This window comes from Hyla sarda, chromosome 2, assembly GCF_029499605.1.
Source record: "Hyla sarda isolate aHylSar1 chromosome 2, aHylSar1.hap1, whole genome shotgun sequence".
Lineage (NCBI taxonomy): Eukaryota > Metazoa > Chordata > Amphibia > Anura > Hylidae > Hyla > Hyla sarda.
The window spans coordinates 248,584,770-248,601,381 of NC_079190.1; the positions used below are offsets into that span (position 1 = coordinate 248,584,770).

Genomic DNA, 16,612 nt, shown 5'->3' on the forward strand with positions numbered 1-16,612 from the left:
ATATTTGATTCCTTATGCCAAATAAATAACTTTTGTAATTGGCTTAAATAAAAATAATAATAACGTTTTATATTAGTTTTTCTGCTGTATACTTCTGGCCACCAGGGGGTCTCCCTTCTTGGCCAGAACACATTCTGTCTGGTCAAAATCTCAGATTTTGGTCTCCTGCTTGTAATGGCAGGAGACCAAACTCAGAAAGTGTTTCTCTGCACTGAGCTTGATTGACAGCTGCAAAGAGCCTCAGTGACATCTGCAAAGAGCCTCACTGACATCTGCACAGACTAAAAGCTGCACAGACTGAAAGCTGCACAGACTGAAAGCTGCAAATAGCCTCACTGAAAGATACACAGACTGATAGCTGCTGCACAGAGCTTGAGGTCTATTCATCACAGCACTGCAATGATGTGAGGGCGGAAGTGTCCCCCAGCAGGCTTCTGTGATGTCATGCCTGCTGGGAAACACCCACTTTCTCCTGCTGGGAGATTGCACTATGTGAGCAAGAAGAAAGCTTTTTAAAGCTCTGAAATTTTTTTTTATGGGTGTGAGGAGTGTTAGGAGTAGTTAGGGAACATAGCCTGAGTTAGTTTAGAAAAGTTTATTTGGTGACAGGTACTGTTTAAGGGGTGATAAACTATTTAGCTATACTACCTATTGTCACATTTACAAACATGGCTGCCGCACCAAAACATAAGATCTGTGATATATCTATAAAAAAATGCCAATACTAAATATAAGGCTTGTCTTGCTGCTTTAGATAAATTCTAGTCTGCCCAATATTCTAAATACTATAAATAGTCCCTGGCCCTATCTTATATGAAGGATAGCCATATGCCTATTCCATGCATGCTTAAACTCCTTCACTGTATTTGCAGCTACCACTTCTGCAGGAAGGCTATTCCATGCATCCACTACTCTCTCAATAAAATAATACTTCCTGATATTACTGAACAAACCTATGCCCCTCTAATGTAAAACTATGTCCTCTTATGGTAGTTTTTCTTCTTTTAAATATATTCTACTTCTTTACCGTGTCGATTCCCTTTATGTATTTAAAAGTTTCTAAAAGCTGCAAGCACAATTCAGCAGTGGAAAGGATGTCAGGACTAAATATATTCAGCCGTGACATCAAAGTTACAGCCTGATCGGACAGTTGTTTAAAAACATTGCAAGCATATGTGTAGTAAATACCAGACATGGAATGAAACACTACATACCTGCTCAGCTCCAACCATACTAATAGGCTTGCATTTAAAAAGGTGGTTGATAAATTTTGGAATGAAGGAGCTGCAAAAAACAAAACAAAAACAAAACAGAATTTAAAGTAAATGCTGACTTATTGTACACAATTGATTTAGTAGTTGTATTAAAGGGTACCTTTCATCAAAAAAACTTTTGATATATTATAGATTAATGTATGCAGAATAACTTTCCAATAGCATGTTATTAAAAAATATGCTTCTTTCTATTAAATTTTCCATTTTGAAAAAATGACCACTAGGGGTCTCCCTACCAGTCCTTTTTTTTTATAGATTTCAGAGTCATGCTGGAGTCCTAAATTTCAGACTGTAGCCGGGACACAGACAAGCTCAACAGACAAGCTCCCTAGCAGTGAGCAGTGCTGAGGTTGTCTGTGTGCTGGCTGCAGTTTGAGATTTAGGACTCCTGAATGAGTCTGAAATCTATAAAAAAAAAAAAAAAAGGACTGGTAGGGAAACCCCTAGTGGTCATTTTTCAAAGTGGAAAATTTTATAGAAAGAAGCATATTTTTTAATAACGTGCTATTGGAAAGTTATTTTGCATACATTAATCTATAATATATCTAAAGTTTTTTTGATTAAAGGTACCCTTTAATGGGACAGTTTCCAACTCAGATGGAGAGAAAAATATGGGAGATCAAGCGGATGTTAAAAATCACTTCTTTAAGTGCAGGCCTCAACAGAGACAGGGAATTCATGTCACATTGGTGGACCAGCAAAGTATAATCCCCTCTGACACCTCCAGAGGCTGACTGTAGTAGTCATCCCATTATACCACCATTGAATGATCAAAGAACTGGTTTGATCTGCTGCCTATTTGTAAATATGCATGTTGTAAATGGACTCCAAAGAGATGCAATGTTCTATACCACCTCTGACTGATCAAAGAACTGTCCTACACTGGGTTGATCATATCTGTTCCCTTATTTGTAACCATGCCAGTTAGAATTGTATTTAAGAGGGATGTTCTTCACATTCACTTTGTAACACGCCTGATGAAGGGGCCTAAGAGGTCTTGAAAGCTTGCAATCTATATCCTCTCAGTTAACCAATAAAGGTATCATCACAACTCCACACGTTTCCTGTAGTTCTTACAATGAAGTTTACTAGATCTCACAGTGAGGCCACACACTGCAGTTTTAAGGGAATACCTCACGTTAGGGAAGTTTAAGTGTCAGATTGCAGGGGGTCTGAATGCTAGGACTCTCCGTGATCTCCCATATGGCTCCCCCAGCTCTCTCCATGAATGAGACATGTTGATCATAGCACAAAGCAGTGACCAACATTTATCTCTATGGAAGAGCCGGAGATACCTGAGTACAGCATTTTGGTTCCATCATTTGTCAGCCATGCATCCTGTATTACACAGGGAGATGTATAGCTGATAAAAGATTAGTTTTCTTAGCAGGTCAGAACAAGGCGATTAGCTGACAAACAAGCATTTGACCATATTACATAGGGCGATATAAGCCTGTTTGATGGCTCTGTGTAGTTGGCTCTGTTTATAACAAAAGCCACAAAAATGTGCTAGATTATAGATTTTCTAAATAAGAGGTCTGTCTCGAACATGGGATAGAAGGAATTCAGCAACAGACTTTTGTGGAACTCAAAGCAAAAATAAATTCTTACTGCATTTTCAGGTGATATGATAACTTTATCATAACATATAACCAATACACATTATGTTAAATATAGGTTTTCATTTTAGGAATATAAGTGATAGTAAAAATAAGATTTAGACCAAATATAAACAAGACTATATACAAATAGGCTACTGTTTTGTTTAAATTGTAATTTGTAAACAACAAAGTATCTCTGCCCTAGGTATACATAAAAGAATGGAGTGTTTTAAATAAAATAAACAATATAAAAACTCTGAGGAAAATGGCTAAATTATATGAACTTGGTCCTGGGACAAAACATAAATAACTAAAGGAAATGTGAAGCTTGACCTTACTGCTGGAAAAGCTGTACAAACCAGGTGTCTAAATAAGTCCTGAAGGGTACCTCTCAGCCTAGCCAAGAACAGCGGGGGTTACTCAGCAATCTGCCTTTTAAAGCAGGTTAAAAAAAAAAGAGGAGCTAACAAATACCAGAGACATGAACATTTAGGCAAATAAGGAAGGCTATACAGAAAGAATTACTAGAAGCTAGATGAAAATTAAAAACTTAAGTCATGGCTCTATTAACTCTCTGTTTTAGCTTTTCCTTCTTGATTTACCTTGGGAAGATTTCCTGACTTTGTTTGCTACTGTATAGGCATCTTCTTTTTTAGGTATATGCCTCTGTAAGGCACAACAAAGTCTAATACGCTACTCCATCAAAGTAAACAGATCAAAAAAAAATACCCAGGTAAATTTTGTGAAATGTTACTAATTTTATTTGGAAACAAAAACAAAACCAAAAACATCAGATACAAAAAAAATGCTAAATGCTGATGACTGTGACTGCTTGGGCTTATACTGATGAATGATGCAGGGGGTTCCTGTTAGTACACAACAAGAGAATACCACTCAATCCCTGGGATCACTGTGTACCTTAATACTTGTGCAGTTTGGAGACACATAAGTGCAGATGTTACAATAATCCTACCCCTGACCATCATTTTTCTTTTAGAAACCAAAATAGGCAATACATTTTGTGTTGACTACTTTTTAAAGATGTGTTCCCATGACAGATTTTTCACAGAATTCTGATGCATAATCAATTCAGTGTATTTCATACTGTACAGATTTTTCACAGAATTCTGATGCATAATCAATTCAGTGTATTTCATACTGTACAGATTTTTCACAGAATTCTGATGCATAATCAATTCAGTGTATTTCATACTGCACAGATTTTTCACAGAATTCTGATGCATAATCAATGTAGTGTATTTCATACTGTACAGATTTTTCACAGAATTCTGATGCATAATCAATGTAGTGTATTTCATACTGTACAGATTTTTCAAAGAATTCTGATGCATAATCAATGTAGTGTATTTCATACTGTACAGATTTTTCAAAGAATTCTGATGCATAATCAATGTAGTGTATTTCATACTGTACAGATTTTTCACAGAATTCTGATGCATAATCAATGTAGTGTATTTCATACTGTACAGATTTTTCTTCCAATAAAGATCCAGAAATCTGCATTGTGGACAAAAAAGTAATAACATGTCCCTTTATGACATTAAATCTTGGGAACCCCATGAGCATTAGCTCCATTGAATAGTGCATTAACCCCTTCCCGCAAATGAACGTGTATGGTGGCGGGTACCGGAGTGAAGGAGGAGGCCAAGGGACCAGCGATCGCGGCGGCAGGCAGCGGTGGGATCGGCGGCAGTTAGGAGGCGAAGGCAGCAGTGAATATCAGTGGTAAGTAATCTTCACTTCTGCCTTCTAGGAGTTGCCAAACTACAACTCCCAGCATGCCCAGACAGCCAAAGGCTGTTTGGGCATGCTGGGAGTTGTAGTTTTGCAACAACAGTAGGCACACTGATTGGGAAACACTGAGTTAAGTAACAAACTCTCAGTATTTTGCAACCAGTGTGCCTCCAGCTGTTGCATAACTAAAACCCCCCAGCATGCACGGACAGCCAAAGGGCATGCTGGAAGTGTTAGTAGTATGCCTCCAGCTGTTGAATAACTACAAGTCCCAGCATGCCCTTCAGCTGTCACTGCATGCTGAGAGTTGTAGTTTATGCAACAGCTGAAGGCACACTGGTTGCGAAACACTGAGAGATTGTTACTCAACTCAGTGTTTCGCAACCAGTGTGCTTCCAGCTGTTGTAAACTACAACTCCCAGCATGCACTGATAGACCATGCATGCTGGGAGTTGTAGTTTTGAAACAGCTGGAGGCATACTGGTTGCGAAACACTGAGTTAAGTAAAAAACTCTGTGTTTGCAACCAGTGTGCCTTACGCTGTTGCATAACTACAACCCCCAGCATGCACGGACAGCCAAAGGGCATGCTGGTAGTGGTAGATTTGCAACAGCTGGAGGTTTGCCCCCCGCCCCCCCCCCCCCCCCCCCCCCCCCATGTGAATATACAGGGTACATTCACACGGGCGGAAGTTTATAGCGATTAGAGCGTTTCTTGCTGCATGTTTGAGATGCAGCAAATTTTCCGCTGCAGGTCAAACTCCCAGCGGGAAACTCGTTGTAAACCCCCGCCGTGTGAATGTACCCTAAAAACACTACACTACACTACACTATAACTCATTATAAAGGGTAAAACACTACACATACATAAACCCCTACACAGTCTCGTACGACACTGTTCCCAAATCGGAGCCTCCAGCTGTTGCAAAACAACTCCCAGTATTGCCTTACAGCCATTGACTGTCCAGGCATGCTGGGAGTTTTGAAACAGCTGGAGGCACCCTGTTTGGGAAACACAGCCGTAGGGTATTTTTTGGTATCGGAGGCAAGTCTAATTCTTGCATCCGGGTCCGTCCCTATGCAAATCCCTATTTTAGGCTTCAAATGCGCATGGTGCTCTCTCACTTTGGAGCCCGGTCGTATTTCAAGGCAACAGTTTAGGGCCACATATGGGGTATTTCTGTACTCGGGAGAAATTGCCTAACAGATTTTGGGGGGCTTTTTCTCCTTTTACCCCTTATGAAAAGGTAAAGTTGGGGTCTACTCCAGTATGTTATTTTCCCGGTATCCAGCTAAGCCAGTCCGGCCCTGACTGCACCTGTGCTTCCACCTTGGCGTCCTGCAGATGCTGTATCGCTCCAAGCATGCACTGTGAATAAAAGAAAACCACTGCACCTTGAAATCGTGAGCGCCTCCTCTTATTCTTTTTGTATGAACTTTGCATCTTCTTCTCTGGAGGATTGAGCACCTTGAGAGGTTGCAGTTAGTGGACTGCTTGGCTATTACTCTGAGTGTTTGCCAACTTGCTCAAGTTTGCCAGAGCCTATGAAAGACTTTCTATAGCTTATAGACCACAAACGTCAGTGCCGGTCTCTCTCTATTCTATCTCATATAATTTATTTGGTATGTCTATTTTTCTTACAAGCAGAAGAAATTTGGGAATTTTTCACCAAATAATTATGCAGGTATTGGCAAATATTTACCACTTTGTTAAAGTAGAATATGTCACAAAAAAACTGTCTGCAAAAATTTACCACTATGTTAAAGTAGAATATGTCACAAAAAAAAACTGTCTCAGAATCAAATTCATAAGTTAAAGCATCCCAGAGTTATTAATGCTTAAAGTGACAGTGGTCAGATGTGCGAAAAAAGCTCTGGTCCTTAAAGCGCAACTGTAATGAAATTTTAGTGTAATAACCTGCACACAGCCTTTGTACTGTGTGCAGGTGTTGTGTACAGCAATTATTTTACCTCACATTTGCAGGCTTTCGTGACGCTAAAAAGTGCTTTTAATCAAAGCCACTGACGGTCGGATAGGCGTGGTACGAGGTACGCGATGCCCCGCAGCCGCCACGCCCACCCACACGCCCACTTTGTATCTCAGTGCTGATTGACACACAGGTCCCAGCGCATGCGCCCTTCAACTAATGTAACGTGCGCGCTGCTGCGTGTCATCCAGCAAGTACTCGCTCTTCCAGTGAGCGCTCGCTCCTGCCGCCGTCATACTCCTCAGTGCACCTGCGCAGGGCTAGGTGAAGAGCAGCGCGCACGTTACATTAGTTGAAGGGCGCATGCGCTGGGACCTGTGTGTCAATCACACAGCGGTCCCAGCACTGAGATACAAAGTGGGCGTGTGGGTGGGCGTGGTGGGGCATTGTGTACCTCGCACCAGCACTTTTTAGCGTCACGAAAGCCTGCAAAACTGAGGTAAAATAATTGCTGTACACAACACCTGCACACAACACCTGCAAATCCCCATAGCAAACCTCTCCTGCTCTGGACAGTTCCTGATATGGACAAGAGGTGTCAGCAGAAAGCACTGTGGTCAGACAGAAAGGAAATTCAAAAAGAAAAGAACTTCCTGTGGAGCATATAGCAGCTGATACGAACTGGAAGGATTAAGATTTTTAAATAGAACAACTACCTTTCTCTGCTAGAAGAGCTTAGAAGAACTTGGTGGAACAGCTTCTTGGATTCAACTGTAAGTGCTTATAAATACATTTGCATATTAATACAGAGGAGTCGGAGTAGGAAGTACAAAAATCTACCGCCTCCACAGCCCTGGTTCTAGTTACTAAGACATGTTTTACGGAAAAAAATTGTACTAGTATACAAAATGCTTTGAAACATTGGCTATACCACTGGGAACCCAACAATGGGAACCAAACCATTGGGCCATTCTGAAGAGTACATAATGGAATTGTACATATAGAACCCCCCCCCCCCCCCCAACCCCCCCCCAAAAAAAAACAAAAAACACCTGCAATAGACCACTGGCTGCTGTTTTTAGGAACCAGTATTTTCTCAATTTAACTGAGATGCAGACTATTGCAAAGCACATAAGGAGAGTATGTCAACTTAAGTCAGCAGTGGTTAAATTATTTTTTTCTTGGACAGTGTTGCGAAGAAACCGGCAACATAATATTTTTCATTATTATTCTAAAAAGCACACTGCCAGGAAAATCAAATTGTATCAACAAATAAAAACAAACGGAGAAAAGCTAAAACCCTTACTTTGTACAAAAACTCCTAGCAAAGAAACAATTTACATATATTAAAATACCAATGGGTATCCTTGGCACAATTCTTCATCCACTTATGTTATTCAATGATGTTGTCTTCTAATGGGCTGGCCTTTGCTTTAACTACAGATTTCCCTCTATGGCAATAAACCATAGAAACCACAGAGAAAATGTTTCTAGTAATTCTGCTAGAAACGAAATTACTTGGATGTTAAAATGATAAATAAAGAGCTGTATTTATTAAGTACATCAAACATTTAGTAACTTACTTAGCAAACTTGATACAGAACTGGGTAAAGTACTTTCGGGTAGATGCCAAGTTATCTCGAATAATAGGGACGTTTTGCTTCACATGTAGGATAATTGAAGTAACATAGGGACTTTGATCACCAACATGTTCCACATTCTGCCACGGCATCTGTATAGCAAAATAAAACAAAAGTTTATAAAAAGCAAACATACAGTGCACATGTTAGGAAATGTAGTGTTAAGGGTGAGGAACACAGCCATATAGTTTTTTTTAAATGCTAATTTTCAGTATCAAAATGTTTCTAAATGCAAAATTAAGTATCTTTATGAGAAGCTTTCATTAAACATTTTCTACCACCTTGCTGCTGTAAAGTTTGCATAATTACTTTAAATAGCTGGCTGTCCTGCTGAATCAGACCAGTCCTGGCTGTGTTGGCTCTCTCTGCTCTTCCCCACATTTCTCTCAGTGGTAGGGCCAATGGCAGGGAGTCAGATGATGCAGAACATGGCATATCAGAAAAGTAGATCGGGAGGAATGCCCATTTTCATTAGTATACGTTTTTGTCAGCACATGGGAGAGGAGATTTAAAGAGGCACTGTCATTGTTAAAAACTTTTTATATATTATAGAACTAGTCATACGATGGCTTTTTACAATATAAATTTATTTAAAAAAAAATTTCAATTTTCTCTAGAAATGTAATTTAAAAATAGCTGCCACTAGGGGTCATCTGTCTTTAGCCGGACAGACTGGTCTGAATTTTGCAGCATACCAGATACCGTCCGTAAAGCCTGCCAGTATCCAGTATAGGCAATCTCCGCTGTATGCGATACAGCTTATGCATGGGCACGCACTGACTGTGAACAAGCGCAGGGAGCACGCGCACACACACAATCAGTGCGGCTGCTATCTGCAAAAAAGGCCCTGCCCACAGACTCACTCACCCTCAGGCTGGATTGAGCCTTAGAGCAGCGTGCACCCACAGAAGCCGGCATCTAGAGCAGCAAGCATCATAGAGGGGAGGCGGCAGAGTAATGAGTGGCAACAGGTAAATTTTCGGTACGTCCTGGTCCCATGGAGTGCAGGGGAGCAGTGCTGCCGCCTGGGTCTGTAGAGCAGCGTTGGTGTGACAGGTGTCTGTTAGAGTGCAGGGGTTGGGGGGGGGGGGGGGGTAGGGCGGCACTGAGCATGGGAGCCACATTAGCAGGGGAACCTGCAGCAGGGGAGGGAGAAAGCTTGGGCTCCATAGAGCAGTGTTTCCCAACAGGGTACCTGCAGCTGTTGCAAAACTACAACTCCCAGCATGCTTGGAAAGCCGTTTCCTGTCCCTGCATGCTGGGAGTTGTAGTTTTGTAACAGCTGGAGGCACATGTGCAGCATGAAAACACAGAGGAAGGGGGTATATAGCAGCCTGGAGTGACTGGATGACTGCCAGGCTGACTGAGTCATGTCATGCTGAGGCCTGCACAGTGAGGCCACGCCCCCTCTCGGAGAGGAATTCATGCATGTGAGCAACAATAAAAGTGTAATACAAAAAAATATATAAAGGTGCTAGACACATAAAAATTAGATATCCGTGGTCATGATTAGGTACTGGGTGATATATAATTATTATTTTTTTTTTTGCACGAGAGGTACGCTTTAAGGGTTGTAGAAGGAGAATATCTAGACATGTTGGCCCAGATTTACTAACACATCACATTTATTAAGAGTTTTAAAAATTGACATGGCCTATACACACCAAAAATGCACCAATATTTTGGTGCACAGTCCAGCTATGAAGCAAGCTTATAGTTAGTCTAAACCTAAACTAGAGTATGCAGATATGCTAGATTTATACATCAGCCCGATCCATTTTGATTCACCTGGCGCATTGAGGATTCTCCATCTACATTTGTACGGTCTAAGAATCAGACAATTTTACATTACATAATAAGGAACATATCATTATTAAGCCAAGTAGAAAACTTGAAAGAAAAAAACAATCCTAGCTCAATGTAATATTACATTCAAAGGAATCAGAGTATCTATGTATGTCTAAGATAGAAGTTTTTTTTTTTTTTTTTTATTACAATTTAGTAACAATGTAAACCACAAGCTTTTGAAAAAAAAAAAAAAAAACACATCTGAATTTACTACATCAATAAAAACAATAAGAGAACAAATACCTTCCCTAACTGGAAAACCTGTATAAACTGAATAATGGGGGATATTTCTGTATGTACTTGAAAATAAAAAAAAATTATAATAAAATAAAGTGAATATAAACGTAGCAAAAGAAAAACTTCATAACAAATGCAAAAATCTGTAGAGCAAAGGCAAGACAGATATGCAGGTTCAATAAGAGATCACATTACAGTTATTCATAGAAGTCTTTGGAGATGAGATAGCAGAAGGTTAGCGGTTATGATATCTTCTATACACAGCATACAGAAAGGATATCATTCTCCCCTATAACTCTTTTCCAGGTGTTTCTTAGTGGCGGATTAAATGTCTGTAATTTAATGTTGGTAAGTATGTTAACAAAGGTAATATCTATGCAGGCATGGACAACACAGAACTCTAAATTGATTCACTCTAAATAAAGGTAGAACACATGCAGGGAGACAGGGACAGCATGGTACTCTGTTTTAACATTCTTTTCTCCAAATCTATGTTAAATACAAGTGTAAGTCAATGAGTGGACTGCAAGCTTTGATGACAAGGTACATAGATGGCAGTAAATAATCTCAGGTCCCTGCAGCACAAAGGGATTATTTGTAGTGTCTATTATTACAGCACAATTTATTTATTTCCCTTTCCTTTTCCATTGTAGTAATCCCAAAACATTTTACTGTGTTTTTTTTTTTTTCTACAATAGAAAGTGGTTGGAAAATAGTTAAGAACTGAGATTTTCGTTTATCATTTTTCTTCTTGTGCTTAGAGAAGCAGCAGCATGAAAATCCATTAGAGGAAAACTAAACTCCTCTGCGGCTGTTTTGCCCCTGTCAGAATAAATTTTCTCATCAGGCCTTAAACTTTTTCCCCCTTGTGTTTTGCTTGGGAACAATCCAGGTAGTTTTCAACTGCTGCTATCAAACACATATAATAATAAAAAGTCAGCGTCTGCAATTGCTACCTGCTGATTGTAATTTGTCTCCACACAGGTGCCTGCCTGGGCTGATACAGGGGGCTAATGGTCTCAAAAGGAAGCCTGTACAATGGGATTGGTAACATAAAATAGCCTGGCAGTCATTTATTGTAACCATTATTTCTCCATACAATTCATTAACCATTTTAGCTCCACTGTTAATACAAATACTCCATAAAGATTTGTAATCAGAAACCGCAATCCAGACAAAAACAAGGAAAGCAGCAGTTAAACTGAACTTGAAAGCATTGGAGAGATCCATTCAGCATTCCATTTACCGTATATACTCGAGTATAAGCCGACCCGAGTATAAGCCGAGACCCCTAATTTCAACCCAAAATCCCAGGAAAAGTTATTGACTCGAGTATAAGCCTAGGGTGGGAAATACCTCATCCCCCCCTGTCATCATCCAGACCCGTCATTAACATCCTCATCATCATCCCCTTGTCATCATCCCACACATCCCCCCTTCATCATCCCCTTGTCATCATCCCACACATCCCCCCTTCATCATCCCCTTGTCATCATCCCACACATCCCCTTATCATCCCACACATCCCCCCTTCATCATCCCCTTGTCATCATCCCACACATCCCCTTATCCCACACATCCCCCCTTCATCATCCCCTTGTCATCATCCCACACATCCCCTTGTCATCATCCCACACATCCCCTTATCATCCCACACATCCCCCCTTCATCATCCCCTTGTCATCATCCCACACATCCCCTTATCATCCCACACATCCCCCCTTCATCATCCCCTTGTAATCATCCCACACCCCCCCCCCCCCTTCATCATCCCCACCCCCCTTCATCATCCTCTTCTCATCATTCGCCCTCAGTGGTCTTCAACCTGCGGACCTCCAGAGGTTTCAAAACTACAACTCCCAGCAAGCCCGGGCAGCCATCGGCTGTCCGGGCTTGCTGGGAGTTGTAGTTTTGAAACCTCCGGAGGTCCGCAGGTTGAAGACCACTGCGGCCTTCAACATGCGGACCTCCAGAGGTTTCAAAACTACAACTCCCAGCAAGCACGGGCAGCCATCGGCTGTCCGGGCTTGCTGGGAGTTGTAGTTTTGAAACCTCCGGAGGTCCGCAGGTTGAAGACCACTGCGGCCTTCAACATCATCCAGCCCCCTCTCACCCCCTTTAGTTCTGAGTACTCACCTCCGCTCGGCGCTGGTCCGGTCCTGCAGGGCTGTTCGGTAAGGAGGTGGTCCGGTGAGGAGGTGGTCCGGGCTGCTATCTTCACCGGGGGCGCCTCTTCTCCGCGCTTCCGGCCCGGAATAGAGCCGTTGCCTAGACAACGACGCATCTGCGTCGTTGTCAAGGCAACGTGACTATTCTGAGGCCGGGCCCGAAGCGCTTAGAAGAGGCCTCCCCGGTGAAGATAGCAGCCCGGACCACCTCCTCACCGGACCACCTCCTTACCGGACAGCCCTGCAGGACCGGACCAGCGCCGAGCGGAGGTGAGTACTCAGAACTAAAGGGGGTGAGAGGGGCTGGATGATGTTGAAGGCCGCAGTGGTCTTCAACCTGCGGACCTCCGGAGGTTTCAAAACTACAACTCCCAGCAAGCCCGGACAGCCGATGGCTGCCCTGGCTTGCTGGGAGTTGTAGTTTTGAAACCTCTGGAGGTCCGCATGTTGAAGACCACTGCGGGTGGGGGAGTTCACTCGAGTATAAGCCGAGGGGGGTGTTTTCAGCACGAAAAATCGTGCTGAAAAACTCGGCTTATACTCGAGTATATACGGTACTTGAAAGAAAAAATGTAAACAAAAACATGAATGGATCTCAAGAGAAAGGAAGGAGGAAAACATTTCAAAACATTTACTTTACAATCATTTCCAGTCTCTTCTAATCGGAATCATTCCATTTGTTGGGGAATATGGTAGAATAAGAAATGATTACTGAAAAGCTACAAACCCTGAGGGGGAATTAAATGCATCAGAATTCTGTCTCAATTTGCCTCAAAAATAGTATAAACACATTGCGTCAGATTTATTATATGTTTTAGTCACAGGTTTCACTAAACAGCTTTGTTAAAGCTAATTTATAAAAAAAAAAAAAAAACAGCACCACCTTTGTCTTCAGGTAGGTTGAGAGTGGTATTGCAGCTCAGTCCTATTAAATTAAATAGAGCCAAGTTTGAGGAAGACATTGGCCCTGATTTACTATTGTAGACCTGACATGTTTTGTCGGGTTGTGCACCAGTTTCTGGCGCATTGCGCTAGAAATTCTGTCTGTGCCAGAATTTGCACCAGAATTGAAAACAACCAGACTAACTCTTCATTTTACTGAAAAAAAAAAAAAGGAGGGGGGGGGGCGTGACTGGCAGGAAAAGTGGGCATAATCACCAAAAAGGGGCGTTTCCCCGACATTTTCACAAAAGCCCAACATATTTACTAAGGTTTCCACAGAAAATGTAGTGGGAAAAAAAGCAAAATGTAGGGAAACATCAGTAAATACTGTGGGAAAAACATTGTAGGGAATTAAAACCCACAAAGAAAACTACACAACACTCTTAGTAAACCAGGGCCATTATCTGTGTTTGTTTCCTGGATAATCCATTCTGGTCTAGTTTTCTGTTGCCTAAATTTCAGACAGTAAAGATTAAATTTCATTGCTGTTACTTTACATAAGTACGTAGTGGGTTATTGCAGTGGGGGAAAAAAAGGTTTTTGGAGGCGCTATGCAGTTTGTAGAGCAATGAGGCAAGACACGAGCAGCACAGGACAACGAATGATTTTATTTTTGTAATAGGGACAACGTGTTTCGGCATTCACCAATGCCTTCCTCAGGTTCACTAACAATTCCCAGGAAAAGATTTTGCTATGTGCTGGTCTGGACGTCCTGATAGAGACCTGTGCTGGCGCGGAATTGTTAGTGGACCTGAGGAAGGCATTGGTGAATGCCGAAGACGTTGTCCCTATTAAAAAAATAAAATAATTTGTTGTCCTGTGCTGCTCGTGTCTTGCCTCGTTACTCTACAAACTGCGCAGCACCTCCAAAAACCATTTTTTTCCCCCACTGCAATAACCCAATCGGGGAGCCAATACCGGTTGGACTGCAGCAGCCAGTACCTACAACCTTCTCTGCCATCATCCTTGCTGCACTTTATGGTGCAACCACGATTACAATGGTCGGTAGATTACTTCATTGTGGTGCAGGGTGCATGCCAGTGAATATACCTCTACAGGGATCGCCCCCTTGTTTGTTTTTTCTCTCTCCTTTCAAACTTTACATAAGTGATACCTAGATTATGTCCTACAATGTACCTACATGATATAAACTAACAATTAAGTGAATCCCATGGATGACACTCAGTTCTCGGTTTAGTCTTCTGTATAGATCAGTATATGCCATTAATCAAACAAAACACTTTTTTAAGATATACAGTATGAAACTTTCCAATCATAAGATTTCCTGCTATTGCTGACAAGACAGCTTCTATGTTTATTTTATAGTTCATGTAAAGTGCTATCTTTTACACATTTATACCAGACCTTCCATGTCAACTCAAACATAGCAGAGTGAGTGATTGGTATGAAGAAGTAACAAGTTTGTGTAGGAGCTACAAGCTTATGCAAGAACAAGAACAAACATCAATTGCAATAACCTATTTGGCAAAGCTAACAAAATAAGATTGGCTTCACAAAGTGGAATGGAACCTTGAAAGAAAACTTGAGGCTTTATATGCAGTAAAGCTTGAAATAGACTGTTTTTCATTTCTTGGATTGTCTGAAAGACATTTGTATTTTTCCTCAGAGACCTTACATGTAAAAATAAGCTATATACATATATAGGAATTAAAAAAAACTATACATACATTACAAGTATGTGTTTTTTTCCCTGTGTGTGCTAGAATTACACAGACTAAATGGTAGTAATATACTAGGAATATGGACAGACTTCAAGGTGTTGGCCTCTGAATTTAGAAAATCTCAATAAAATAGTTCAAAGAGAAGTGCTGGAAAAACAATGATCCATGGAGGTCACATACCGCTACTTACATGACTTAAAGGATCTGCTGCTAATGTTCTGGTGCCAGATATCATAAGACACCATCAAAGATCTTAAAGGGGTACTCCGGCGCTAAACATCTTATCCCCTATCAAAAAGATAGGGGATAAGATGTTAGATCGTGAGGATCCTGTCGCTGGGGACCCCCACGATCTCTCCTGCAGCACCCCCGTTTTTCAGCTGCATAGACCGAGAATCGCTCTGTGGCTGATGACGGGCAGTGCAGGGAACTGAGTATTGTGATGTCATGGCTCCGCCCCTTTGAACCTCGCTGAAAAATGGGGGTGCTGCAGGAGAGATTGCAAGGGTCCCCAGCGGTGGGATCCCCGCAATCTAACATCTTATCCCCTATCCTTTTGATAGGGGATAAGATGTTTAGCGCCAGAGTACCCCTTTAAAGAGGTCAATGCCTTGACAGGACTGAGTTGTTTTGGTGGTACATATACACATTATTAGGCAGGTGATTTTAATGTTACAGCTGATGTACTACAATTCATAAATCAAGATACATATTTAATAACTCAAGTTATTTTGTGTAACCTATACTGCTACATTCACTATTCTACCAGCTTCTTAGCTAAAAATCTGCAACCAGCTCATGCTCTAGTGATCTACATTCTACAAAAGTATAATCACTTTACACTGGCACTGTAAACATCTGGTGTAGGTAAAACTAAAAGCTTTAAGATAAAGTACAGCACCACTTATTTATGTATTATTCTTAGGGAGAAGTTATTCTCAGCATGCAAAACAGTGGCTTGGTGTTGGAAGGACCCTTGTCCTCCTATGCTTCCTATGTGGTGGAAGTTGTTTAAAGTATTGATACTGTTTGAACAGGTGGTAATTAAGAAAGGGTCGACCCAATAAATTTGACAGGTTTGGGGCAGTTAGTGGTCTTCCTTACTCAGTTTTCCGTCCCTGTATTCAGTAATATGATGGCTCATTTGCTTGCACAACTATTGGATTCAACTTAATAAAGAGCCTTTCTTTTCAATATGTGAAGAATTAATGTGTGGCCTTATTGAACTTTCAGACCCATCTCTAAGTATGCATGCTACTCCGTGATTCCTGCGATCATTCTACCCACTGTGTTTTTATGTGCAGTATGTTCATTTTCACTTTCCCCAGCATGGGATTCAGTGTGAGACATGGTTTTCTTATCCCCTGGGTGGGGTTTTGTCTGATGCAGTTGTTTAATTGACTTTCAAAAAAACCAAGTAAATAAAAAAACCTTAGTTATTAGGGGGGCTTCAAACTACAAGGAGCAGTGTCAGTAAGCTAACACCAGAGTGTGCTACATGGCAGCAGAGTATATGCACTAAGTTCTGTACAGTCCAC

At 41.3% G+C, this 16,612-nt stretch overlaps 1 protein-coding gene across 1 annotated transcript in view; it reads right to left on the minus strand.

Moving 5' to 3' along the window:
- VPS53 (VPS53 subunit of GARP complex) overlaps positions 1-16,612 on the minus strand; it is a 197,862-nt gene that overhangs the window by 39,703 nt on the left and 141,547 nt on the right. The window contains exons 18-19 of the mRNA XM_056556902.1: positions 8,141-8,289; positions 1,215-1,284 (exon numbers count right to left, since the gene is read on the minus strand). Of these exons, the coding sequence (XP_056412877.1) occupies positions 1,215-1,284; positions 8,141-8,289 (219 nt within the window). The remainder of the gene's footprint in view (positions 1-1,214; positions 1,285-8,140; positions 8,290-16,612) is intronic.